The 27,257-nt window shown below is 42.4% G+C and overlaps 1 protein-coding gene across 1 annotated transcript in view; it reads right to left on the minus strand.

Moving 5' to 3' along the window:
- Positions 1–714: 714 nt before the first annotated feature.
- The window catches only part of RASAL3 (RAS protein activator like 3), an 85,567-nt gene continuing 59,024 nt past the window's right edge, over positions 715–27,257 (minus strand). The window contains exons 14-18 of the mRNA XM_073622401.1: positions 24,665–24,932; positions 16,727–16,843; positions 13,237–13,424; positions 11,281–11,350; positions 715–2,894 (exon numbers count right to left, since the gene is read on the minus strand). Of these exons, the coding sequence (XP_073478502.1) occupies positions 2,739–2,894; positions 11,281–11,350; positions 13,237–13,424; positions 16,727–16,843; positions 24,665–24,932 (799 nt within the window). The 3' untranslated portion in view covers positions 715–2,738. The remainder of the gene's footprint in view (positions 2,895–11,280; positions 11,351–13,236; positions 13,425–16,726; positions 16,844–24,664; positions 24,933–27,257) is intronic.

The following is a 27,257-nucleotide window of genomic DNA, read 5'->3' on the forward strand; positions in this document are numbered from 1 at the left end:
AAAGCCTAAAAAAGAAAACTGATGCAGGCAACACATCTAAGGATTGGTAGACTGCAATATATTACATTTTTGGTTTTGGGTTTAATACCACTGTAACACGAAGTCTTTCATTCTCAAAGATAACAACAAAGACTCTACAGTCCGTTCCAGTTAGTTTTAACAGCTTGAAAACAATTGCGGTCTGTTTGCTTTAGAGGGCTGGCAGACAGCTAATGTTTTTTACTTTACCTATTTTGTTGTAGTAGTTTTTAATCAAGAACAGGAAGAAGCAAAGCAGATGTTCTTGATAAGTAATGAAGGGGAATATGGGTGGACTGAGGGAAACATTGGATTTTAAAAATTTTAAAAGTGGGAATATAGGAAACACTGGTTGTAATATATTGTGATATCAAGAGTAAAGTCACCTAACCAGCTTCCAGGTCATAGAGACTTCCACTTTTGGTGTCCTAAAAATAATCCCATTGGTGCTCACCCAGGAGCTTAGTGACTTTTGTATGGAGTCTTCAATGAGATGGTTTGTGTTGATAAAGCACAAAAAAGCACTTGTGGCTTTAACTAATCATTTTTTTAAATGTAGTTCTCCTTTAAGGGGGCGTGGTAGGGGGTGAGTCCTATGCCTACATACTTTTGCTAATAGTTTTCCCTCTTTCCCATCTCAAAAAGTCGGGAGGTATGCATATATGAATGTTTAAAGAGAATTATGGAAACTGCAGATTGAAAAGAAACAGTCAGCTTTAATAACATTAAATTACAATATGGCTAATCTATCAATTATATATGCTATATTATTATTATTATATTATTATTATTTTTTATTTATTTATTTTGTGAAAGTTGAGTCACCTCTTATCTCTTTTATCTCATTAAAGTTGCCATTATGGAAATAAATTGAAATCCAAGAATGTCATGCCACATCGGTCTCTGGAAAAAAAAATATAATAGAAGGACCACTAGACCAAAAGATAAAACAGTCCAAATAATTTGTTAGTTTATACTAAAAAAACTTCCAACACATTTTGGGGGTAAGAAAGAACTCCCCCTTCATCAGGGCTTCAGTTCAAAAAAGAACCTTGAATGGACTCAGAATAGAACTTTCCTGTGTATATCTGTGTAGGGAAGCTAATTGCTGGATCAGGAGAGTTACTGGCCAGCAGTATTTGCGTGAGCAATCAAGATAAGATGCCACATCTGTCTGACATTAAAAAATAGTTCAGCCTGGTACACAACCTTCAGTATTTTTTCATTTAACCCAGCGGGCTGAATGAAAAAAAAAATCAGATGATCAGCGAATGCCGATTGGCAAAACGTTTGGTCATGCCCCTTTGACAGAAGATGGATGTTCGGCTGGCTTCTGTCGGACCGTCTGCAGTACACACGGGCCGAATGTTGGCCAGTTTCTATTGAACTGGCTGATACTGCCCAATAATCAGCCCTTGTGTATGGCCCTTTGGATAGGGAGGTTATTGTTACAGTTTTTCTTTAGGTCTTTTGACATTAAGGCCTGATTCACACCCAGGGGCAGACTGTTAACTCATGGGGCCCCCAGGCAATCAGAGATTATGGGGCCACACAGTATACACACACACAGTATACAATCACACAGTATACACATAAATGTACACACAGTATACACCGACAGATGTAAAAAAAACACAGATTTATACATACTGTCCCTGGTTTTACTGAGGCTGGTAACCCTGATGGGGCCCCCTAGTGGCCCAGGGCCCTCGGGCAATGCCCGAGTGGCTCAATGGTCAGTCCGCCCCTGTTCACACCTATGCATTTTTTGTGCATTTTGCATTTTGCAGATTTGCACTACAGAACGTGTTTCATAGGAAACCATCTTAAATGGACTGTAGTTAAAATCTGCAAAATGCAAAAAGTACTAAAAATGCATAGGTGTGAATCAGGCCTAAGGGTCTCTTTCTTCTCTGGTAATGAGCAGATCCTGAATGCTGAGAACAGCTCCACATAATGATGTGGTGCTGCTCACTAAAGCATTTTCCTCGGAATTAAGGGTGGCTTGATGATGTGCCCCCAAGGGGCAGGTTCTTGATGCTCTCAGCTCTAGCTTTGGTGTGGTTCTGCCAAGAAAAGAAGATGTGCTGGACCTTGGAGTAGTGATTCTGCCGGGACAGTGCTGGAGAGTATTGCAGCCAGAGCTGATTTTTGTATTTTGTAATATATGTGAATCCTTACCTTATAAAACAGCCCATTCAGTTTAAAATAAAAATGAAAGGCAAACCATTTGTGTGACGATATAGATGGATAGAGAGACAGAGAGACAGATATATATAGATATATCTATATAGATATATAGATATATCTATATATCTATATATAGATATATAGATATATATAGTGCAAGTCTGATAATTGGAGGACAGGCAGGCTATTCACACAGCACATCCAGAAAACTGACCATGCTGGATGTGGTCTCATGCCTAGCGTGGTCAGTTTGGATTAGGAAAGCAGGGGAACTCTCAGGACCACCAGTTTTTTCAAACAAAGGAAGCAATACAAAGAGAACAGAATACTTTTCATGGTACATGGTACAGCAGACACATAGTAGGAATATGAAGTGTTGAGGTAACATATTCTTTAACAAGGCCTGGGCTACTTATTTTTTTATATCCATCTGAAAGTGGAGTTGAGCTTTAAATTTTGGATCATGCAGTTGGATACAGCCAAAAGTTTTCTGAATGGAAGCATCTGATAAACAATGATAATAATGACGTTTAGGCAGTATCTGAATTATTTGTCATAGCACAATCCATAACGATAGCTGTGTTTTCACAAGCATTCTCCATCTTGTCCTCTTCTTCCATGTGGGGGTTTGTAAAATGTTCATGTTTCCTCCAGCAGTTCTTCTTGAGAGATGACAGGTGCTTCTCCTTTTAGAATCACAAGTATAAAAAGAAAATACATTATAAAGCATTTTGTCCAGTGTCAGCTTTATATAGTATAGTGTCTATACTCAGACAAAAAAATTAAATGAAACACCCCCCCCCCAAAGAAGACAAAAACAAAACAATCAAACGAAAAAAACTAAAAAACTAACAAGAAAATGGGCAGACTCGATAGACTACTCGGTCTGACTCTGCCATCACTTTTCTATGCTTCTATGAATCACCCACTGCTTTCTTCCATCTATCAGATTCTACCTTATGGTAACATGCATCTCTCATGACAGATTCTCTTCCCTCTACTCTTTTTAATGCATTTGCTTTTGTGCATTATTTAGTACACTGGAGTTATAGCATTTGCTTCATAGAAATAATGGTTTTAGGACAGCTGATCTTGTAGACTTTGGGGCTTATTTAGTAAAGGAGTTGAGAATGTTCATACAAAACACTCTAAATATTAAAGCAGTAGTAAACCCTGCTTGGTCATTTTTACCTACAGGTAAGCCTATAATAAGACTTGCCTGTAGGTAAAATGAATATAGAGATATTCACCCTGGATGCAGCCAGTTACGTCACCGACGCATGCGCTCTGAAAGTCCGTCATACCTTGCTGGACCTTCAGAGCGATGCATACCAGCACATTATGCCATTGCCTTGCAGGTGTTTTTTTGTTTTCTTTTTTTCACAACAGCCACGGTTTACAACCACTTTAACTTTATTTATCCCCATTTACTTATTTTACCTGAATAATTAAAGTGAACAAATTATTAGTGTAAACATTTTCAACTTCTTAGACACCGCTCGCACTAGCGCAGGGGTAAGCAATCTTAAAGAGATGGAGATCTACCTGAACAACATGGGAGAAGTCAAAGACCACCAGGCACAGTGTCACCTCGTCACACCTGATTTAAAAGCCTAATTGCCACACTATCGTGTTACAATCACGTGCATTGTAAGGCAATCATGGGTTTAAATTGCCTCCTCACCACCTGTCAAACGAACTCAGATTGCTTTTCAGAGGAACAGCAGTGCCTTCTGCACTTGTGAATGAGTCCTTAGTTGCATTTGGCAGTGGTACCCTTAGGGCGTGTTCACACATAAAGCTGGGGGCCAGTGCCCGGACAAGGTCATCCAGTGCCCAGGGCAAGGATGCCAAACTGTGCCCCCCTCTCCTGTTCATGATGTGCAAACTTCAGTATACCTCCCAACTGTCCTGGATTCTCTGGGACTGTCCCAGGATTTGATTTAAATTCCGGCATCCCACGAGTCTGGGCTAAATCCTGGAGCTTAGTGCCAGAACAAGTTCCAGCACTCGGTTCCACTAACCCTTCTGGGCAAGCTAGCATCAGCAGTTGGCACCCCTTCCCCACTTCTCTTAACACACGCACTCACCCCCTCAATGGCAGCCGGCCACTCTCCCTGTTGGCTGCCTGTAAATTTGCCCACTGCAGAGCAGACTCACACTCAGGCTCGCTGATAAAGCAGTACAACCGGCCCTGCTGTAGGGGGCACGAGCCTCATCAGTGCAGAACGGGGTCCGGGCACCTGCAGGGGAGGAGAGCCGACTGTACTGCCTTGTGACTCCTGAGGAACCCCCGGCAGCGCTGCTGGCTTTCTCCCTCCCACTGCTCTGCAGGGGATCAATGCTACTTACTTGTCCACAGTTCCTGTCCCATGCTGCCTTTGTTCTCGGGCTGTGTGATTTTGAAGCAGCAGGCACAGCTGCAAAGTCTCTCTGCCTTTGCCAATTACACTACCGGTTCCTGAAACTCCCCTTTCCCCTGTGATCTGCAGTGTTATCTCTTGCAAAGAAAAAAGATTGAGGTAAGAAGTTCTCTGCCTGTTCCTCCCTGAGTTCTGAGCTCTGCCGACCTCCACACTGTGCTCTGTGTGCATTGTAACCTGCTGCATGTTGTAGTGCTACTGCTGGAAGGGGGTGAGTGGGGGGAGCTGCAGAAAAGTTCAGGATTCAGAAAGGGGGAGAATGTGCCAGGAGCCAGCCTAGAACTGCAGGTAGACACTAGCTACCACTGCAGTGCTGGAGCTATAGGCCAGTGAATACACCTCTCCGTCCACCTGACAGACATCTCTGCACCAGCCATTTCTATGTGCCACCCCTGAGGCCCTATTCACACTTAGCGTAGCGGGAACCCATGTTCCTGCTCACATTTTTTTTAGCCTGTTTTTCACACATAGGGCAGCTCATTCACTTAAATGGACTGCCCTACGTTTGACAAACGTAGCAAAGAATGCTATTTTCAGGCATGCAGCTTTGCAACTTTGCCACATGAAAAAACGCAAGTCTGCTAAGTGTTTTTGGGGTGCCATTAACAATTAATGGCACCACTAGCGCTATGCAAGTTTGCAGCGCATTTATAAAATGTACTGCAAAGGGTGCATTCCCCATGCACTTTGTCACATATTTAGGAAATGCAAAGTGTCAATGGGGCCTAAGGACGCTTTCACATGGGCAGCTGAGCTATGGATTTACCGCCTTCCCTGGCTGCGCAATCCAAATCCTAAAAATACAGTCACCACTGATGCCACCCACCTCAACACTGCCGCCACTGATGCCACCCCCCTTAACACCACCATTGCCACTGAAAATAAAAAAAGGATCAAAACACGCTTTTTCGGGGGTGGGGGTTCGGGGGATTGGGCCTTCATGATTTCTTGCACTGGGGCCCTGAATAGGAATCTACTGAATCCTGCTGCTGGGATTGACAGCTGTGTGTGGATCGCAGCGGGCTGTTGGCAGCTGCAGCTATTCGTGCCTGTTCACAAAGCCAGTGATTGCCACTGCTATGCTGCTGGTGACTAGTGGTTTTCGTGTTCTAGCAGCAAGGCAGGACATGGGGATTTCTAACTGAGAGTTTTTTGGCCAGGCTTCAGGGGGGGGGGTGCCCAAATGGAGTACAGATATAACAATGTAATTAATGAACATTTTACAAAGCTGCACTGTTTTTCTGATATCTACTGGGACCCCTTGACTGCGCAGGCTATTTTCTGGAAAAGGGGAACTTGGCCTTTAGCTCTAGGGATAGAAGAATAATACCTCGCTCTAATGCCCTGTACACACGGTCGGACTTTCCGACGGAATATGTGTGATCGGAGCTTGTTGTTGGAAATTCCGACCGTGTGTGGGCTCCATCGGACTTTTTCCATCGGAATTTCCGACACACAAAGTTTGAGAGCAGGCTATAAAATTTTCCGACAACAAAATCCGATCCTTTAAATTCCTATCGTGTGTAGACAAATCCGACGGACAAAGTGCCACGCATGCTCAGAATAAATTAAGAGACGAAAGCTATTGGCTATTGCCTCGTTTAGAGTCCCGACGTACGTGTTTTACGTCACCGCGTTCGGAGCGATCAGATTTTCCGACAACTTTGTGTGACCGTGTGTATGCAAGACAAGTTTGAGCCAACATCCGTCGGAAAAAATCCATGGATTTTGTTGTCGGAATGCCCGATCAATGTGTACAGGGCATTACAGGCTTACTCCATCTGTGTGACTGGTCCCTCAGGCCTCCTCTAAGATGTTCCCTTAACTTATACAGTATATTTGTCCTTACATTTAAAATGCAGCCAGTCTATCTAGCAAATATACCAGTGACAGGGCTGGAGAAAACTTCAAATTGTCCAGGGTGCTAACAGGCACACTTATCTTATGGAATGGGCCATGACATAGTCTGATAACCTCCTAGTTAAAGTGGAACTTTAGGTCATAATTAAAGATGGGTGAACAGGCAGGAATTTTAATGCAGAAAGACATGCTTTGTCTCTTTGGCATTAAAGTTACTTACCTGCCTGCCCACCAATGTACAGTAAGCCCCGCACATGCAGCTTACTGTACAAATTCAGAAATGTTGAATCTGACTGTGCTCCCATGCATGCACAAGAGTGACGTCATCCCCACCTGGCCAATGACAGAGGGCGGCGATCAAGACCTGGATCCTGGCTGCCTGAAGATGTCAGCAGCCGAGCGGTGAGCTTGGGGATGCAGCATCACTAAACCCAAAAGCAAACATTTATTATATTGCAACTTACTCTTTTTTAGATGTGATGGCTGCATTTGATTCCTTTTTAAACTATCTTTCATTTATTTTCACCTGGTGATCCTGTCAGTAAGTCTGTTGTTTTTCAACAGAACAAGCTGTCCCGCAGATGTACCAGTTAGAGGGTTGAGACACTGACAGGGATTCTTACAATGATCAGCTTTTATTTATTTATGTAAAACCTTTATCCCAAAAAAACTGTTGCTGTAACTGCTTTTAAGTGTTAGCTGGAGTTTGGCTTCATGTTGTTAGTATATCTAAATCTGCTAGTCCATCTAACACTCCCTTTCCCCCAGACTGACCACTCTGCTGTCGAAAGGTGTCTCTGTTGCTCCTTCATTGTCCCCTTACTGGCCAGTTCACCAGATGAAAACAGAGGGGGAAAAAAAGCCTAAAAAAAGAAAACGAATACACCCACCACAATGGTATGCTGCCAATACAGTGCCTTGAAAAAGTATTCATACCCCTTGACATTTTCCACATTTTGTCATGTTACAACCAAAAATGTAAATGTATTTATTGGGATTTTATGTTATTGACCAACGCAAAGTGGCACATAGTTGTGAAGTGGAAGGAAAATGATAAATAGTTTTCAACATTTTTTACAAATAAATACGTGAAAAGTGTGGCGTGCATTTGTATTCAGCCCCCCTGAGTCAATACTTTGTAGAACCACCTTTTGCTGCAAATACAGCTGCAAGTCTTTTTGGGTATGTCTCTACCAGCTTTACACATCTAGAGTGATATTTTTGTCCATTCTTCTTTGCAAAATAGCTCAAGCTCTGTCAGATTGGATTGAGAGCGTCTGTGAACAGCAATTTTCAAGTCTTGCCACTGATTCTCAATTGGATTTAGGTCTGGACTTTGACTGGGCCATTCTAACACATGAATATGCTTTGATCTAAACCATTCCATTGTAGCTCTGGCTGTATTTTTAGGGTCCTTGTCCTGCTGGAAGGTGAACCTCCACCCCAGTCTCAAGTCTTTTGCAGACTCTAACAGGTTTTTCTTCTACGATATTTGGCTCCATCCATCTTCCCATCAACTCTGATCAGCTTCCCTGCCCCTGCTGAAGAAAAGCATCCCCACAACATGATGCTGCCACCAACATGTTTCACGGTGGGGATGGTGTATTCAGGGTGATGCACAGAGTTAGTTTTCCACCACGCATAGCCTTTTGCTTTTAGGCCAAAAAGTTCAAATTTGGTCTTCTCTGACCAGAGCACCTTCTTCCACATGTTTGTTGTGTCCCCCATGTGGCTTCTAGCAAACTGAAAACAGGACTTCTTATGGCTTTCTTTCAACAACGGCTTTCTTCTTGCCACTCTTCCATAAAGGCCAGATTTGTGGAGTGCACAACTAATAGTTGTCCTGTGGACAGATTCTCCCACCTGAGCTGTGGATCTCTGCAGCTCCTCCAGAGTTACAATGGACCTCTTAGCTGCTTCTCCGATTAATGCTCTCATTGCCAGACCTGTCAGTTTAGGTGGACAGCCATGTCCAGGTTTGTAGTTGTGCCATACACTTTCCATTTTCCGATGATGGATTGAACAGTGCTCTGTGAGATGTTCACAGACTTGTGCACAACGGAAAATTTAGTTTCGTTTTCATTCGTAAAATACATAATTTTGTTCTGTTATATTCGTTATGTTACGTTAATTAGTTTTCGGATAATTCGTTATTATTCGTAGAGTGTTGATATTCATTATACTGAATCTCGAATCATGTCGAATTCATTCGTTATATCCGCTATAATTTTTTTCGTATTATTTGAAATTCGTTATTTTTTTATTCTGACATTCGGATGCATCCGAATGTCCGAAAGATGCAAAATTCGTCCGAATTTCGATTTATTACGAAACGAATTGCACATGTCTAGTTCACCGCTTGGGATATTTTATTTATAACCTAACCCTGCTTTAAACTTCTCCAACTTTATCCCTGACCTGTCTGGTGTGTTCCTTGGCCTTCATGATGTTTCTAACAATACCCTATATGTAGCAGAGGTGAGACCCTTTGTTGACCTTGCTTAAGCTATCTTGTCAAAAATAAAGATTGGGGGGAAGAGATATGCTCGTCTGATATTAAGTGCAATTAACTTATTGGGCATGAATCCTATCTGATCTGCATGGATAATGTGTTTAATAACCATATTTAATCCAGTAGCAAGTATTTTAGCGAGAATTTTAACATCTGTAGATAGTAGAGAAATTGGTCTGTAGGATTCAGCATGTAGCAGGTTTTTATCCTTTTTGGGTATAACTACTATTACAGATTGACCCATAGTGTCTGGAAGCCGACCCAGATGGAAAGCCTCATTTAATGTACTAAGGAGAGCGGGAAGCATCTCCTTATTGTATTTTTTATAGATCTCTATAGGGAGACCATCAGTCCCTGGGGCTTTGGAGTTAGGGAAACTAACCACCGCACTTTCCAATTCCAATAGAGTAAGTGGATTATTAAGGATCTCTCTCTCTTCCATTGAAATAACTGGGAGATCAATACTGGCCAGATAAATAGATAGCTCTGCTAATGTATAGTCAGCCCTAGAAGTATATAAATCCTGATAATAGGACTTAGAAATGGATATAATAGGGCTAGTCTGATTAAAAACCTCCCCCTCTCCATTCATTAAAGCTGAAACATGTGTAGGGTTAGATTGAGACCTTACTATCTGAGCCAACAGTCTACCATTCGCCTCTCTCTCAGCCCAACTGAGTCTCTTCTAAAAGAAGAGTTTATTCCTAGCCCTAGATTCCAACAGTTCATTCGGCCTATTTGAGATAAAAGCCATTCCTGTTGGACATCCGGAGAGGGATCCTGAATATACATGGCTTCCACCGCAGGAGTATCGGCCTTTGCAAATTCGAGCTCTCTACGAGAAGCACTTTTAATAACACTTATATTCTGGATTAACAATCCCCGAAGGTAGGCCTTGAGAGCATCCCATACGACCCATATGGAAGAGCCCAGATTGAGGGACCAAAAATCCACAATGCAAGTGGATGACATCCGCTGTGGGAAATAGTTCCAGCCAAAAGGGGTTCAGCCTCCATGGCATTATAGACACCCAATGCCACGATGTTAAGGTAACTAGCAGAGGGGAGTGATCTGAGATTCCTTGGGGTTCAATATTAACATCTACTATATACTTCCAAAGGGGGAGAGATGCTCATAGGTCATTGACCTTCGGAGCTGGGCATCTGTCCCACTTCATATCAATTACACTATTAAAGTCTCCAAGTACCAATATTGGCATCTGGGGTGAAGCACCTGCAAAGGAAATGAGCTGACAAAATATTTCTGGATTATATGGGGGAGGTATATAGATATATCTATATATCTATAGATATATAGATATATCTATATATCTATAGATATATATTGGTCGAAGTTAACTCTAGCTCATCCAACTTGCATTGTAAAAAAATATATTTGCCATTTTTGTCTACCATAGTCTACTGCAGGAGAATACCACACCAGTGTAGACCAGAACAGAAACTCCTCTTGAGTGGGAGGTAAAAAACAAATGGTATGCCTCTCTAACCAATCGACGCTTCAGAAATCTGGTCACACTGGATGTGGCATGTGTCTCCTGCAGACAGACGAGGGCAGGATGAAAAGAAGCAATGTAGTCAAAGACAAATTGTCTTTTTAAAGCATTATTCATTCCCCTAACATTCCAAGATAAAAGTCTAATTGATTGATTTACCGGGTACGAGCAAAATTAAGCTACTAGTCAACCAACCTGCACCAAATACAATAGAATGTGGTATACAGATATAAAACATAATAGATACTCCAAAAAAAAAAAAAAGGACCCCCCGCCCTAACCCCCCCGACCCAAAAAAACAAAGTTTTAAATTAACCATCAAGCCAGTCCTGTCCTTCCTGGGGTATTTGAAATACTTGTACATTGCCTTCATAGACCACCAGCAAACGAGCAGGATAGAGCATAGAATATTTTAACCCTTGGAGTAACAGGCATTTCTTCACCTCTTGAAAATTTGCCCTTCGTTTCTGAACCTCTGGTTTACAATTATGTGCCACTTTGTGTTGGTCTATCACATAAAATCTCAATAAAATAAATTTACGTTTTTGGATGTAACGTGACAAACTGTGGAAAAGTTCAAGGGGTATGAATACTTTTTCTAGGCACTGTATAACATTTTTGGTTTTGGGTTTAATACTGCTTTAATATCACTTTAAATGTCCATTGAGGTGCAGATTTTTAAGTGACTGGCAGCTAGGGGGCACTAGAGACAGTTATTTGAGATACGCAGCTATTTACAGTAAATACATACAGTGAGGTCTTACCAGAACTGCTCTCTGTTCTTCGTTTTCCTCTTTTTGTGTCTCTGCAGAATTCTTCTCTAAGATATCAATTCTGTTAAAAAAAATAATAAATCAATGAAAATGGTTAAAGGAGTGAAGCTGAAGCACATACATTTATTAAAGGAGAAGTACAGCCAAAGCTAGTTTGGCTGTACTTCTCCTATGGATCACAGGAGTGCAGTTTAATCTGCACTCCTGTGACCTGTTTTCAGCAGATAGCGGGCTAAATGCAGCTGTCGGCTGATGTCACAGAGCAAGTCCAGGCAAGTCAAGACCATATGGTCTGGATCCACCCAGTGACCAGCACCCGGCTCAGCCTCCTCCTCCACAGCCCAGCGCTCCAGCTGTGTGTGTGTGTGTGTGTGTGGGGGGGGGGGGGGGCAGAGAGCCGGTGACTGACAGCCACCGGCTCTCTGCTCATGGAGCTCTAAGAACTGAGCAATCAGTGGAGTTTAATCGCTCTCTTCTCAGTCTTAGAGCTGGAGGGGGACAGACGCAGCATGGAACCGGTGCTGCATCCACCTATGTAAGTATGATTCCAAAAAAAAGACCAAAAAAAAATCTCAACTTCTCTTTTAATCTGTATTTCTTTTTATAATTGACAATTTTATTAAGTTTTGATCATTTCAATACAAAACTATAGGACACAAATTAAAATGAGTAAAAAGAAGAAAATAAAATAAAAAAAAAACAACAAACTTCTCTGGGTAGCACAAAGGCAACCATCAAATGTCAAATATGAGGCATAGCCTATTAACAAAAGAGGCTGTGATACACCTCTACAAAAGGTGAAAACATAATGCTGAAGTAATAACTATAGGAGAGCCTCAGTCCAACATACTATCAGCATATTAAGTAACTTTTAATTGTGTGGTCTGCATATCCAGGGATAGAAGAAAACGAAAGACATGGATGAGTGAGTTTGGGGTGGAGGAACTTGACTGGCCTGCACAGAGTCCTGACCTTAACCTGATGGAACACCTTTGGGATGAATTAGGGTGAAGACTGCAAGCCAGGCCTTCTTGTCCACATCAGTGCCTGAGCTCACAAATGTGCTTCTGTAAGAATGGTCAAACATTCCCATAGACACACTCCTAAACCTTGTGGACAGCCTACCCAGAAGAGTTGAAGCTGTTATAGCTGCAAAGGGTGAGACAACTCAATATTGAACCCTACAGACTAAGACTGGGATGGCATTAAAGTTCATGTGCGTGTAAAGGCGGGTGTCCCAATACTTTTGGTAATATAATGTATATACATAATTGCCCCTCTCCTTGCTCCCCCCCCCCCAATGCATATATTTATGTTCCATTCATTTCAATCAGAAACATTGAAGTAAAATAATTGGTAAATCTGGGTATATAGGGGCTTGTGACTCTTCTTCCTTCTCCGACAATTAAGTGCTAATTGGCTGAGTGGCCAACTGCCAGGTTCTGTCCTATGGGGGGGAGGGGGGATTGCTGCACCCCAGACATCATAGTTTTTGCTTTAGCATGCCAAATTCCTCACAACAATTATTTTTCAAATTAAAAAGGCTACGCAGGAAAAAGCCTGTGCAGTCACGGGGCCCCAGTAGATATTAAAAATCTGTGCAGCTTTGTAAATGAATTAATTTTTTTTGTCACACTTGTAGACCATTTGTGTCCCCTCAGAAGATTGACCAAAAACCCCCAGTTAGTATCCCCCACATCCTGCCAATGATTTTCACATCCAAGCAACTAGGCAGGACAAGGGGATTGCAAACTGGGAGTTTTTGTGACAGGCTTCCGGGGGACCCGAATGGCCTACAGGTATGACAATAAAACTAAGCAAAATTTTACCTAGCCTCTGTTTTTTAGTACCCATTGGGGTCCTTTGATTTACAAAATGTGAACTTAACCTTTTATACAACAGTTTTTGGATTTATTCGAGGATAATAATAGAAGTGTGATTTGTTACCTCTTCTGCATTTTGCCCATCTGTTCGGTCATCTCAGCCTGCAATGCCCGGTACATCTCTTGCGTTCTAGCCAGCTGGCTCATGACTTCTTGCACCTTCTCTGTCATGGTCAGAAGCTGCCCCTCCAGGTCCTTCTGCTTACCCGAATTCTCAGCAATCTGCCCCCTCATCTCCTGCAGATGCATTTCCTTGATGGGCATAATTGCAATGCAAATTTTATAGACCATTTCATTATACAGGAGGCATTTTAATTTTCAACTGATTTAAAATAATTGAGAAAATAATCATAACCTAGACTACTGGTTTATATTATTATTCAGGCCAAATGCCAAACTATTTATTAGGCCAAAAGCTTATATGAAAATTCCACATTTATTTAAAAAACAGTATAATTTGAGGTTAAAAACTCCCCAAGACAGGGTTGCCCCCTTTCTCCCCTCGACTTTGCCCTTGCGATTGAGCCCCTAGCTGCTCTGCTCAGGGCAAACCCAAATATTAAAGGCCTAGAAATAGCCTCCATAACCCATAAATTATGTTTATTTGCTGATGATGCACTATTGTTCATTACCTCACCACACACAACACTCCCAAATCTTATCCAGATCCTGGACAATTTTGCTCTAATAACGGGTCTGGAGGTCAATCAGTCCAAATCCAAAGCTCTCAACGTGTCTCTTCCACAAAAGGAACTCGAACACATACAAGAATACTTTCCCTTCACCTGGTCCACGACATTGATACCATACCTCGGAATAAAACTAACTAGCGACCCGGCCCACCTTTTTCAAACAAACTATCTCCATATGCTGACACACCTGACCTCCCTGCTAGACACTTGGCGACCGCTGTGCGTCTCGTGGCTTGGGCGGGTTGCGGCCGTGAAGTTGTCTCTTCTTACTAAACTTTTATATTTATACAGGGTCCTCCCAGTCTCAGTTCCTCCCTACTTCCACCAAATTATTCAAACCCGAGTGTCCAAATACATATAGCGCTCATCAGACCCAGAGTGTCGAGGTCTATACTACTCTGTAGCAAGTTTAGTGGAGGACTGGGGTTTCCCAACTTCTTAAGATATTATCACGCAGCCCAGCTGGCCCAGATCACCCTTTTACATGCAAAAGCAGAGGTTCCTCTGTGGGTCAGTCTGGAAGCGATCGACCTCTACCCCCTCACAGTGACTAACTTACTATGGTTATCCTCTTCTACCCGGGGCCCCATAACCAACCCCATAACACTACATTCTCTCAATATATGGGACAAATTACGGGGACCGTTTAAATTGTGTCCGCCCACTCCCCATTACTTTCTTTCTTGGGCCATCCAAAATTCTACCCAGCCTCCATTGATCCAGGTTCATTTCAACTCTGGTCCCAAGTTGGACTGAGTCGTATATGTGACCTTGTCACTAACACCTCCCTGAAACCATTCTCAGCCCTACAAAGCCAAACTGAACTCCCTTCGAAAGAGTACTTTAGATACCTCCAGATCGCCCACTTTGCCCACACAGTTATAGGCTCACTCTCTCCACTAGACAATCTTTCTACGTTTGAAGGAATTTGCAATTCAGACCCCCATGCTCCGGGCATCATATCCCGACTCTATAGTCACCTAAGATCACCTCCAGCCAACATGCCATCTTAAGCTACACGGTGGTCTACGGATCTAGCTATAGAACTTCATGCAGAAGACTGGTCAGATATATGGGCTAATACAAAAATCTCATCCCACAATGTATTCGCCTGGAAGCAAACTATAAGATCCTTATGCGGTGGTATCTAGTCCCGGCTAGGATCCCCAAATTCCTGCCGCACTACCCCTCAGTATGCTTCAGAGGTTGTGGTGAGAAGGGTACACATGCCCATATATGGTGGTCATGCCCGATAGTCCAGCAATTTTGGGCGACAATATTCCGCATGGCCTCCACCTTACTTCAAATTACCATAGACCCTGACCCGTCACTAGCATTACCGAATCATGTCACCATAGAACGCATTAAATCCCAGTTACGTCTCCTCCTCACGCCCAAAATTAAACCTCACCGCACCGAAGTAAAAAATAGGACTACTCAAGCCATCGAGGCCACAATTTTGGAGAGAATCCCTCAACACCTCAAAATATGGCGTCCCTGGGTGGAACACTTTCTGCCCCCAGACTTTGATAAACATTTATTGGAGCCTTAGATTCCCTGTTGTGGCCCCAGATTCTGGAGTACAGTAATTTGGTGTCCTGTGCGACCCTCCCGACCACCCTTTCCCAACCTTCTCCCACTTCCCTCCTCTCTCCTCCCTTCTCTATTTGATCTTTCTTTCTCTCCCCAATTTCCCTGCCTTACTCATAATCTCACTGCTGGTAATGTTAACTACTGATTACACAAGTTTTACTAATTCCTGACCCTCAAGTTACTGAGGAACGTTCTCACCCCAAACACACAACTGCACTGGGGTTTAGCCCCCTTTTTTTTAGCTACTATAATAAAACTGAAGATTGTACACTTTTTGATACAATGATTATCTACTATACCATCACACAAAGCAAATGTTTTTTTTTTCAATATCTTGCTGTACCAAGTGATGTTGTGTAAGTTACATTGTCAATTGTCACACAGAGATTACCTGTTGATGTTTATGTCTTCTTTTCGATAAAAAAGTTTGAACAAAAAAAAAAAAACTTGCCCCCCCCCCCCCCCCCAACTCTGTAGTCAGCTATGATATGTACTTCCTTCTATGACAACTTGGCTTATTCAATAATATTCAATAAACTACTTGTATACAGAGCCCCCCCCCCATATAATTTTCTGCCAATCTGATAGGTTGCCTGCTTTTCCAATCAGCTTTTACTCCTATTACAACACTAGGATTGATCACATGACTGTAAAAGTTTTCACCCAGGAAATGAATGACATGCACCTGCTGGGACACTTCCGGGTTTATCAATCTCGTTTATTTTAACAGTTTTAAAGTATGTGTAAACCAGTATTGTGCAATTTTTAATAAAGTGGAATTATGCTATGGGGATCTTCTTTGTTTCATCCTGCATATGGTGAGAGATTTATTGTAAAGACTGTGTATTGGGACAGGATTTATTTAAGCACTAGCACTTTATCACAGAGACTGCATTATTGGGACACTAAACACATTTCTATATGAACATTATATTTTCTTAATTTTAATTCTCTACAGTATGGTATTTTGTATTTATACAGACTTGTGATTTACACAATGGTGAGTAAATAATAGAGGTAGTGCTGTGAGCCTTTATACTATTTATAGGTCCAAGCACCTTGTAACAGTAGCAGCCCATTGTTACTGTTATTGACTGATATATGTGTTCATTCATTTGTTGATTGTTCACATTTTTCATGGTGGAGTATATCATAGCGCAGGTTAATAGTGACCCATTGAATGCATAAAACTGTCCCGATGAGGCTTTTCCTGAACAAACATGGACTTACACTCTAATGTTCCACCTTTTCTTACTTCTAAGGTCATACCTGGCTTCCTCCTTCCTCCCTCGTTGGCCCAATCAGATGATGGTCCTCATTCCTGCACCACGGGACAGTGGACTTTCGCCTGGGAAGAGAGGATGATTGTCGAAGCCGTGGTGTCCTCTGTAAAGTGGAAGCACAAAAATCATTATTTATTACTGTGGAGAAAAACGGCAACTTCACCAGTTCCTCATCAATCCTACCACTTTAACTGATTCATTCTCTCTGTCTATTTTTCTCTCTATCCACGGAACTGTGGTAGGAAATTGTTGTTCCTATGACAGAACAGGGTTGAATTACTGAAAGATTAGAGATTTTTAATTGAGCAAAGTAAAGCCTTTTGCAAAGGGTACTGCATTACTGGACGTATTTTCAGTCGTTTGTTTTGCACATATTCGCATGTATTTATGTGCATATTTGTGCATTCTCACGTACAATACATTTCCTAGGCAAAATTCATTAATTAATGATTTTGCTGAACTTATTTTATTTAATTTACTTTGTTTTTCTATGCACAATTTTTGATATATTTATTTATGCACAGACACTTTATTGATTGCATTAGTATTTGATTATATGTGGATATGTACTTGAATTCTGTTATGGTTCCACTTTAACCACATAAAGTGGATGTAAACCCGAAATGTTTTTTTTTTTTTTTTTTTATGTCATAATGTAGAGTATAATGCCCCGTACACACGGTTGGATTTTCCGATGGAAAATGTCCGATCGGAGCGTGTTGTTGGAAATTCCGACCGTGTGTGGGCTCCATCGGACATTTTCCATCGGATTTTCCGACACACAAAGTTGGAGAGCAGGAGATAAAATTTTCCGACAACAAAATCTGTTGTCGGAAATTCCGATCGTATGTACACAAATCCGACGGACAAAGTGCCACGCATGCTCAGAATAAATAAAGAGATGAAACCTATTGGCCACTGCCCCGTTTATAGTCCCGACGTACATGTTTTACGTCACCGCGTTTAGAACGATCGGATTTTCCGCCAACTTTGTGTGACCATGTGTATGCAAGAGAAGTTTGAGCCAACATCCGTCGGAAAAAATCCTAGGATTTTGTTGTCGGAATGTCCGAACAAAGTCCGACCGTGTGTACGCCCTATTAGATTTCCTATCATTTGAGCCCAGTCTTGCCACAAAGAGTTAATCCAGCTCTGAGCAATCCTCTTTTATTGTTCAGTGAGATAAATCTTGACAAACAGAGAAAAACTTAGTCAAATCCTCCCCCTTGCTGTGAGTGACAGGTGATTTACATATCTTGTGCACTAGCCTAAGACATGCATTGCTTTTTAATTCCCACTCCCACTCCTTTCTTCAGCAACTCTGCAAGGATTGGCTGTTCCACACCTCAGCATGATTTGGCATGCTGAAGTCATGTGGTTACTTTCCTGTCTTTTCACTGGATGTTAGAGATCATAGCAGAAGTTCAGTGTAAGAAATACACAGGAGAAAATGCATATTGACAAGGGGAGTGTAGAGGTGGGCGGGGAGTCTACTGACATCACGACTCCACCCACCGAGCTCCAGACAACAGACCCACCCACAGAATATGCAGTTTTTCGGGTCTCATAACAGACAGAGGGGAGACATTTGACAGGTAAAAATACACGCAGGAGGCATGTATATCCTTACAGATAACCCCTATGGCAGTAGTTTAGAAAAGATGACATTGGGTTTACATCCACTTTAAGGACTGGGCCTATTTTTCAGACTCTGTGTTTACCGAGTTAAAATAATTTTTTTTTTTTGGTAGAAAATTACTTAGAACCCTCAAACATTATATTTTTTTTCTAACACTCTAGAGAACAGAATAAGACAACAGTAAAGTTAGCCCAATTTTTTTTATATTGTGAAAGATAATGTTACACCGAGTAAATTGATACCCAACATGTCACGCTTCAAAATTGCGCCCGCTTGTGGAATGGCGACAAACTTTTACCCTTAAAAATCTCCACATAGGCGACATTTAAAAATTTCTACAGGTTACCGGTTTTGAGTTACAGAGGACTAGGGCTAGAATGACTGCTCTCGCTCTGATGATCGTGGCAATACATCATATGTGTGGTTTGAACACTGCTTTCATATATGGGCGCTACTTACGTATGCACTCTCTTCTGCGCGTGTGCTCGTTTGGGACGGGGCGCTTTACATTTTTTTATTATTTTTAATTTATTTTAATTTTTTTTTATTTCGACACTGTCCTTTTTAAAAAAAATAAAAAATTGGGTCACTTTTATTCCTATTACAAGGAAAGTAAACATCCCTTGTAATATAAAAAAAGCATGACAGGACCTCTTAAATATGAGATCTGGGGTCAAAAAGACGGTATTTAGCATCAAAGTAACGACGTGCAGGTATGGCGATTTGCGTTAAGTGGTTAAATAATATCGTTGATTTATCATTTTTTATCACTTGATTGGGTCGAGCTTATCCACTCTTCTTGGTACATTAGCGCTGCACTTTTCCTGGATTATACATTGTGATACTTTGCCTGAGTATTGTGCTAGAAGCTTTGTTTCCTTCACAATAGTGGCCTTCAGCGCGGGAGCTTTTCTCTTTCTGAAACTCTGAAAGGAATATTCCAACAACCCCCATTATTGGCTTTCAGACAACCACCCAACCTCAGACACAAACTAATTAGCAGGAAGCTTCACTCTGATTATGAAGTCACAAATAATGGAAGCAAACCCTGCAATAAAAAAGGCTGCAAACTATTTAACCAGATCAATCTATCCAAAAGTGTTACGCATACAAATGGGACCTTCAATATCATGGGATCTTACAACTGTACCTCCAGTAATGTTGTGTACCTCATCCAATGCAAAAGGTACAGCAAAGGATCTTATGTTGGTGAAACAGGACAGAAGTTGCAAGCGAGGATGAATTTGCGCAGACATACCATCAAAGAACATAAAGAAGACAGTTTATGCACACCTGTGGGACATCACTTCTCACAACACGAAAAATAATGGCCTGAATTTAGATATTGGTTTCCTTACACATTATGCTAAAGTTTTAGGACCCCCTCTGTGACTAGTATCCCCCCCTCTATTCTATAGCTCTCCCTCTGTCTTATCTCACTAACTCTGCTGCTATCTTTATTACCATTGATTTGTATGTGTTTGTTTTTCTCTCTCTTTTTTTTTCTTTAACATTCTACTTAAAAATTTGTGAATCAGTACCGCTTGGACCTTGAAGAAGGGGACATACCCCGAAAGCTTGTCCTGAAAAATTCTATGTTAGTGTAAATAAAAAAATTAAATAAATAAAGTATCACGTACAGTACTCAATTTTTTCTTTCTTTCCAAAATACATTAATATATATGCTCATATGCATGTATTTTGTTGTATCGGCGCAAAATATTGACTGGAAATGCAGATTTTTCCATTTAAAAAAAAAAAATTTTTTTTAATTTTCAATTTACTCAATTACTCAAGAATAACCAGCGCTTATTTACACTCCTGTGTGTACAGGCTCATTGTAAACAATGGGCTGCATTTTAGATCAGAAAAAAAATGTTGTACTGAGCTTTTTCAAGGCCTAAATGTTAATTAGCTTTGTAAATTTGGTGAAGCTGTGTTCTCTTCAAGCATCCAATCAGGCTCTGGAGAAGTCCTGGAGGCGAATATGGGAGGAGGTGATGAGGGAGCTAGAGAGCAGGAGGTCTTGGGAGGAACGAAGAGGACGATTAGGTTGGTATTTTGAGAGCAGGCGAGTGATGTAGCTGGGGGCAAAGTTGTGGATGGCTTTGTAAGTTATTGTTAGTATTTTTAATTTAATTCATTGGGCGAGTGGCAGCCGATGGAGGGATTGGCAGAGAGGGGTAGCAGACACTGAGCATTTTGTAAGGTGGATGAGTCTGGCAGCAGCCTTCATTATGGACTGAAGGGGGGGATAGTCTATTTAAAGGTAAGCCAATGTGGATGGAGTTGCAGTAGTTGAGGCGAGAGATAACCAGGGAGTGAATCAGGAGCTTTGTGGTTTCATTGGTTAGAAAGGGACATAGTTTAGAGATGTTGCGAAGGTTGAGGCAGCAAGCTTTGGAGAGTGATTGGATGTGGGGCCAAAAGGAGAGTTCAGAGTCCAGGATAACACCTAGCACCCTGACATGCGAGATGGGTTGATGGTTGTGCCATTGCTCCTGACAGATAAGTCAGGGGAAGGGGCACGTGGGGGAGGAAATAGTATGAGCTCGGTTTTGGACAAGTTGAGTTTGAGGTAGTGGTGTGACATCCAGACAGATATGTCTGTTAGTGAGATAGTGATGCATGAGGAGACTGATGGAGTGAGTTGAGGTGTGGAGAGATAGATTTGGGTGTTGTCAGCGTAGAAATGATATTGAAAGCCGTGGGAGGCAATCAACTGACCCAGGGAAGAGGTATAGATTGAAAATAGAAGAGGTCCAAGAACAGAACCTTGGGGGACCCCGACAGAGAAGGGAAGAGGAGAGGAGGAAGTAGAATTGTAAGTGACACTGAAGGTGCGTTGGAATAGGTAGGATGAGAGCGACTGACGAGCACAGAAGAGTGAATAGTTCATCAAGAATTGTATCAATCTTGTTTGAAGTGATTAGTAATCTCCTGGGCAGTGAGTGAGTCAGTGAGTTGAGGCAGTGCAGGACGAAATAGAGAGTTGAAGGTAGAGAAAAGTTGACGGGTACTGGATGAGAAGGTGTTAGAGTAAGAGTGGTAAAATAGGTCTACTTGGCAGTGTGGAGGAAAGAATAGTATTTTTGGAGGGCAGATTTGTACTGGTTGAAGTCTCTCAAAGACTAAGTTTTTTGAGTATTCTGGTGTCATCTGTTTGCCAGGTTTGTAGGGGTCAAGGCCTAATTCTGTATGTAGTGAGGGGAGCGAGCTTGTCCAGAGTGAAGGACAGGGATGTATTGTAGATGGAAGTGGCTTGGTTGGGCAAGGACAGGGGTGAGATTTATTCATAGAGGTAGTCAGTAGCAGAATAAAGGAGAAATGGGTTGAAGTGGCAAAGGTTTTTACGGGTGATGGTTAGACGATTGGAGGGAAGGGTGGTGGAAGACAGGGAGAGAGAGAGACACAAATAAGGTGGTCGTCAGAGCGAGGAAAAGGATTGTTGGAGAAGTTGCATGGAGTGCATAGGTAGGAGAATACAAGGTCAAGAGTAGAAGCCTGTACCCATTGTTTCAGTTCAAATGAGGCGGTTAGACTAAGGACCTCATCAGGACCTTCATCAGGAGCTTATACAAATACTGTTGCTCTTCAGTTGGATGCTTTTTAATATATGACTGCATACAAACCTTCTGTGGTGTATATTTTATATGCAAATTTGGGGAAATGTATTAAGTGTGTCGTAGACACCCTTCAGGATTCCATTGGGCTGTTAAACTAAAATGTTTGGTGCTTGCACCCAATCCATGTACCTGTCAGAGACGAATACATAAATCTTTCAGTGCCTGGCACTAAGGTTAAAGTGTCCATACTGGACACTCCTTCTTCAATCCTTCCTTGGCCCCTGTGCCGTCAGCAGGTTGAATGAAAAAAAACTGACAGCTCCGGTTGTGATGTTAGAACAGCGATCTCTCCTGTTCTGACAGGGGGACAGCCATTGGCTGCTGGTCTTCCAGCATGCTCCTCCAACAGATGCCTGCCAAACGGCTGGCTTCTGTCAGATTGGCTGCCTTTTTTTATTAAACCGGCCTATGTCACCTGACATTCAGCCCATGTGTACTAGGCTTTAATCTGCCACCCATTGTCAGTCTCTCAGTTCCCTCTCAGGCTGCGCCTACTGAAAAGGCACTGCAGCCCTGGGGACTAGTTCACCATCAGGTCCACCACCCCTGTGACTCAAGTCAATTTCTCAAATATGGGCATTGCCATATTTAGGTAATGACATCACCATTATTCCCAGCCCCTTTGCTTTCATTTATTTTTTAGTCAAATTAGAGGAATCTCCCGGCCAACAGCTGAATGGGGCCAGTGATTCCTGTGTAGGAAACTGTCACATACATAACCGCTTTCCAGCACAGACGTGCCCCACTAAGAACAGTGGCGTGTCATCTCAGAGCTGTTGTTAAAGGAAAGCTACAGGCTCCTCCCAAAAAGATTAAAAGTCAGCAGCTACAAATACTGTAGCTACTGACTTTTAATATTAGGGCACTTACCTGTCCAGGCATCCAGCAGTGTCCTCACCTGATTCAATTCTTCAATCGTGCTGGCGACCACATCTTGACTAAGGGAAACCAGCAGTGAAGCCTTTCCTACTGCTCATGCACTTTGTGAATGAACTGTAGTCTTCTAGGACCTGCCCCCCCCCCATAAGGTACCAAATGTGGTAGCAGAGGGGGGAAGGGGGCAGACAATCTGTGAACTGGTGGTAATTCTTTAAAAAATCTGTTGCTGCTATAGCAATTAGGTCCCAAAGTGTCATAAGTTAGAACTACCTGATTTTGGTGCGTGTGTCAGTAATGGCACGAATACTTGCCCAAATTAGGTATAATTATATTTCGTTGATGTAGCACCCTGGTGTTTAGGCAGGGTCGCAAACAAATTTAGTCTGTCAGGTATCAAGTGTTCTGGCTAATTGTTAGAGGATCCACTGGTTTTTCCCTAAATCTAGGTTTGCCGCACTTCTCTCTTCTGTCAGTGGAAGGCACGGTTGCCGGTGACATTGGATTGACAAGAGCCTAGCAAAGTCAGACTATGAGTGGATGGGTTGCCTTGGCCAATTGGCAGGGGTCTCTTTAGCCCCTTGGCCTGCTGGGAGAGCCTATTTATTTGGGCGGAGTCAGGTGATCGCGGTTCTGTGCCACCTAGATGGCTGTCTGGGTGGACATGTGTTGAAATGCCCTGGGTTGCTAGGCCAAAAGCCTGAGGCCTCTCCCAGGAGTACCTGGTTGCTAGGCTGTCTGAGGCCTATCCAGGAGTAGGAGAAGCAGGGCAGGGTTGGGTCTTCAGTCTTGGAGTCTGACCAAGTTGCAGAGGTTCAGTCGGACGGGGAACCAAGTTGTTGCTATCAGGAATGATAATTTTGGTTGCCAGAGGCAATCACGGATCAAGGCCAGAGGTAAAGGGAAAGCAGTCACCACTAAGGGACCATCCTTCCTGTTATCAGAGGCCAGTTTATGGAAGTCTAAAAGAAGTACCAGACCAGCCCTTTTCACTAGCCGAGGACGGTGAAGAAGTGGGAAATCTTTAGCAACTGCCAAGCCAGGCACCCAGCAGGTTAGCGGGGGTGACACTTAAGGAGTATAAAGCGGGTTAGCTGTGGAAGAGCTCAGAGGATCCAGTGATGACTGGGATCTTGAAGTCTAGTGAGAGACTGGGAGCTCAGTGAGTGAAGATTTACAGTGGGACAATGTGAGATGTAAGAAAAGATCTATACCAAGTTACTGTGAGTTACATGTAAGGATCACTGTTGACTGTTGCAGGTTCGGAGACAGCAGTTCTACAGATGCAGTGACCGTATCCAACTGGAAGGCCCTTATCTGTATAGCTGTCTGCCTATTTTGTCTCGGAGTCAGCCAATTACTATTGCATCTGCCTAAGGGTGTCCTGGCCCTAACCTTCTCTCCTCCAGTTCTTGTTAAGAGACAATAAATTTCTTCAGTTTGCATCCAAAAAGTGACTGGCGCCCAATCATTCAATCTTGCATTACACCCACTATGCCTAGGAACCCACTCTAAAAAGGATGTCAACTCTTCCTGATTCTGGAGGTCACCATTAGGCCTTTGGAGGTCAGGGCCAGGGCTACATTTATTGACAGCACTATTGTACTACCAGCCAGCACAGAGATCTCGCATAGTTTGCATACTTACTGTAGTTACTAAATGATCACCCATTTTTCAAATTGAATGGCCTCTACTTCTTTAGCAAGTCAACCCAACAATCCACTAAGTGGTAGCTGTTACATACACATCCAAACAGTACTTATGACATAATTATTTTTGTCACCTTTACAGTGTTTGTAGTATCCTCCTGATCTTTATCAGCCACTGAGTTAGCATCTGCTCTTGTCCTGCGCTCTCGTTTTGGTCTGCTCTGCGCAGGAACACTCTGTGTGCGGGTAACATGACGTTTGCTCTTCTTCTCCTCAATCCTTGGCAGTGGAGCCAGCTGTTCCCTCATTAGACTGCCAAGCGACTGACACTTTTTCACAAGAGGTCTAAAATTTCTCATGTCCTTTGGAAACATGTACTCTGGTTCTTCGCTCTCTTCCTGGCTGTGGAAAAAGTACACAATGGGGTGTGATTCTTCATATGGTAACCTCTCCAGGAAAAAGTTAACTTCATCTCTTGCCAATGTCTATACTTCTTTCTACTGTCTACTGAACAAATATGAATTTTTGGTTTGTTTTTTTTGCCATAATTGGGTAGAGCATCCCACAAAGGCCATGTACAAAACCTATAATTTAATACCATATAACAAAAACAATACAGTTGCAAAGACAAGGTAAGTCTGATAGGAATGAGTGTCCCAATTGCAAGAGCTAATTGAGCTGGCCATGGACATGAGATACCAGAAACACAGGCAATCAGGCAGTGATCTAATGTTTATGAGACCAGAAGATGTTTTCTCCTTGAATGCTCACATGAAGAAGGAAGGGTGGCATCATTTGGACCAGAGCTGGATCATCCATAAGGAATGCTAGGCAATAGCCTAGGGCCCAGTGATTGTCCATGACCCAGATACAACCTTCTCCTGCAGTAAACCAGGGGGATAGCACGATTGGACAAGCCACAAAATTCATTCTCCTGCGCGTAGTAGTGGGCCCAGACCATAGGTATGAGCAGCCTATTGCATTAAGGTGTGCACCCCAAAACCCAAACACACATGTATTTCTCTGCAGCCTCAGCTGCACTGGACAGTGAATGAAAGGGATAGTGCTCTGTGCTGAGCCGTTTCCTGTTCATTCACAAACTGAAGCATAGTAAACACTGTTTACTATTCATTTATTTATTTCAGATACTTATATAGAGCCGTCAGTTTATGCAGCACTTTACGTATACATTGTACATTCACATCAGTCCTTACCCTCAAGGAGCTTTTAACCTAGGGTCCCTAACACACATTCATACATATACTAGGGCCAATTTAGACAGGATCCAATTATACCTACCAGCATGTCTTTAGAGTATGCTTCAGTTATGAATGAACACAATAAATATTTTATTACATCTTTTCATGTGACAACACTGAAGAAATCACACTGTGCTACAATGTAAACTAGTGAATGTACAGCTTGTATAACAGTGTAAATTTGCTGTCCCCTCAAAATAACTCAACAAACAGCCATTAATGTCTAAACCGCTGACAACAAAAGTGAGTACACCCCTAAGTGAAAATGTCCAAATTGGGCCCAAAGTGTCAATATTTTGTGTGGCCACCATTATTTTCCAGCACTGCCTTAACTCTCTTGGGCATGGAGTTCACCAGAGCTTCACAGGTTGCCACTGGAGTCCTCTTCCACTCCTCCATGATGACATCACGGAGCTGGTAGATGTTAAAGACCTTGCGCTTCCCCACCTTTCGTTTGAGGATGCTCAATAGGGTGTAGGTCTGGGGACATGCTTGGCCAGTCCATCACCTTTACCCTCAGATTCTTTAGCAAGGCAGTGGTCGTCTTGTAGGTGTGTTTGGGGTTGTTATCATGTTGGAATACTGCCCTGCGGCCCAGTCTCCAAAGGGAGGGGCTCATGCTCTGCTTCAGTATGTCACAGTACATGTTGGCATTCATGGTTCCCTCAATGAACTGTAGCTCCCCAGTGCCGGCAGCACTCATGCAGCCCCAGATCATAACACTCCCACCACCATGCTTGACTGTAGGCAAGACATACTTGTCTTGAGGACAGTAAATCTTTGGTGAGGTAATTGTCCCAAATTCGTAGCGTAGCAGAAGTCATGAGGGGCAGTAGGTCAATAGGGGGTCTGTGTATCGGGTTTGTCCACAGTAGAGACGTGAGGTCAGGAGATATCAGGTCGTTTTCTAATGACATCCACAACTTAGTGGATTTACCATGGTACCAATCAATTATCCTGATTAGTGACGCTGCATGGAAGTATAACAAGAGGTTAGGAAGAGCAACACCTCCTCTGATCCTAGGTAGCACTAAAATGTTAAAGCCAATCCTAGGCCTATTATGTTACCAGATAAAATTACGAATAGCCCTTTTGATCGTCTGTAAAAAACCTTGCAGATGGGGGAAAGAGATCGCCTGAAAGATGTATAGAAATTTAGAGAGAATGTCCATCTTGACAACATTCATACAGCCAAACCAAGAGATGCTCGGTTTAGCATATGATTTAAGACACGTATGAATTGTTTGCGCTAGGGGCATATAATTGAGATCTGCCAGGGTAGACAAGGAGGTAGGACTTTGCTTTCCAAGGTATTTAATAGCCTTTTTGCTGCCATTTAAACACAAATGTAGACCGAAGTTGGGATAAAATAGTCTTGGGTAAGGATGTGTTGAGGGCCTCAGTTTTATCGTAATTTACTTTGAAGTTACTTACTAAGCCAAACTCCGTGAATGCTTTGACAATGTCT

This window comes from Aquarana catesbeiana, linkage group LG03 (assembly GCF_042186555.1).
Source record: "Aquarana catesbeiana isolate 2022-GZ linkage group LG03, ASM4218655v1, whole genome shotgun sequence".
NCBI lineage: Eukaryota > Metazoa > Chordata > Amphibia > Anura > Ranidae > Aquarana > Aquarana catesbeiana.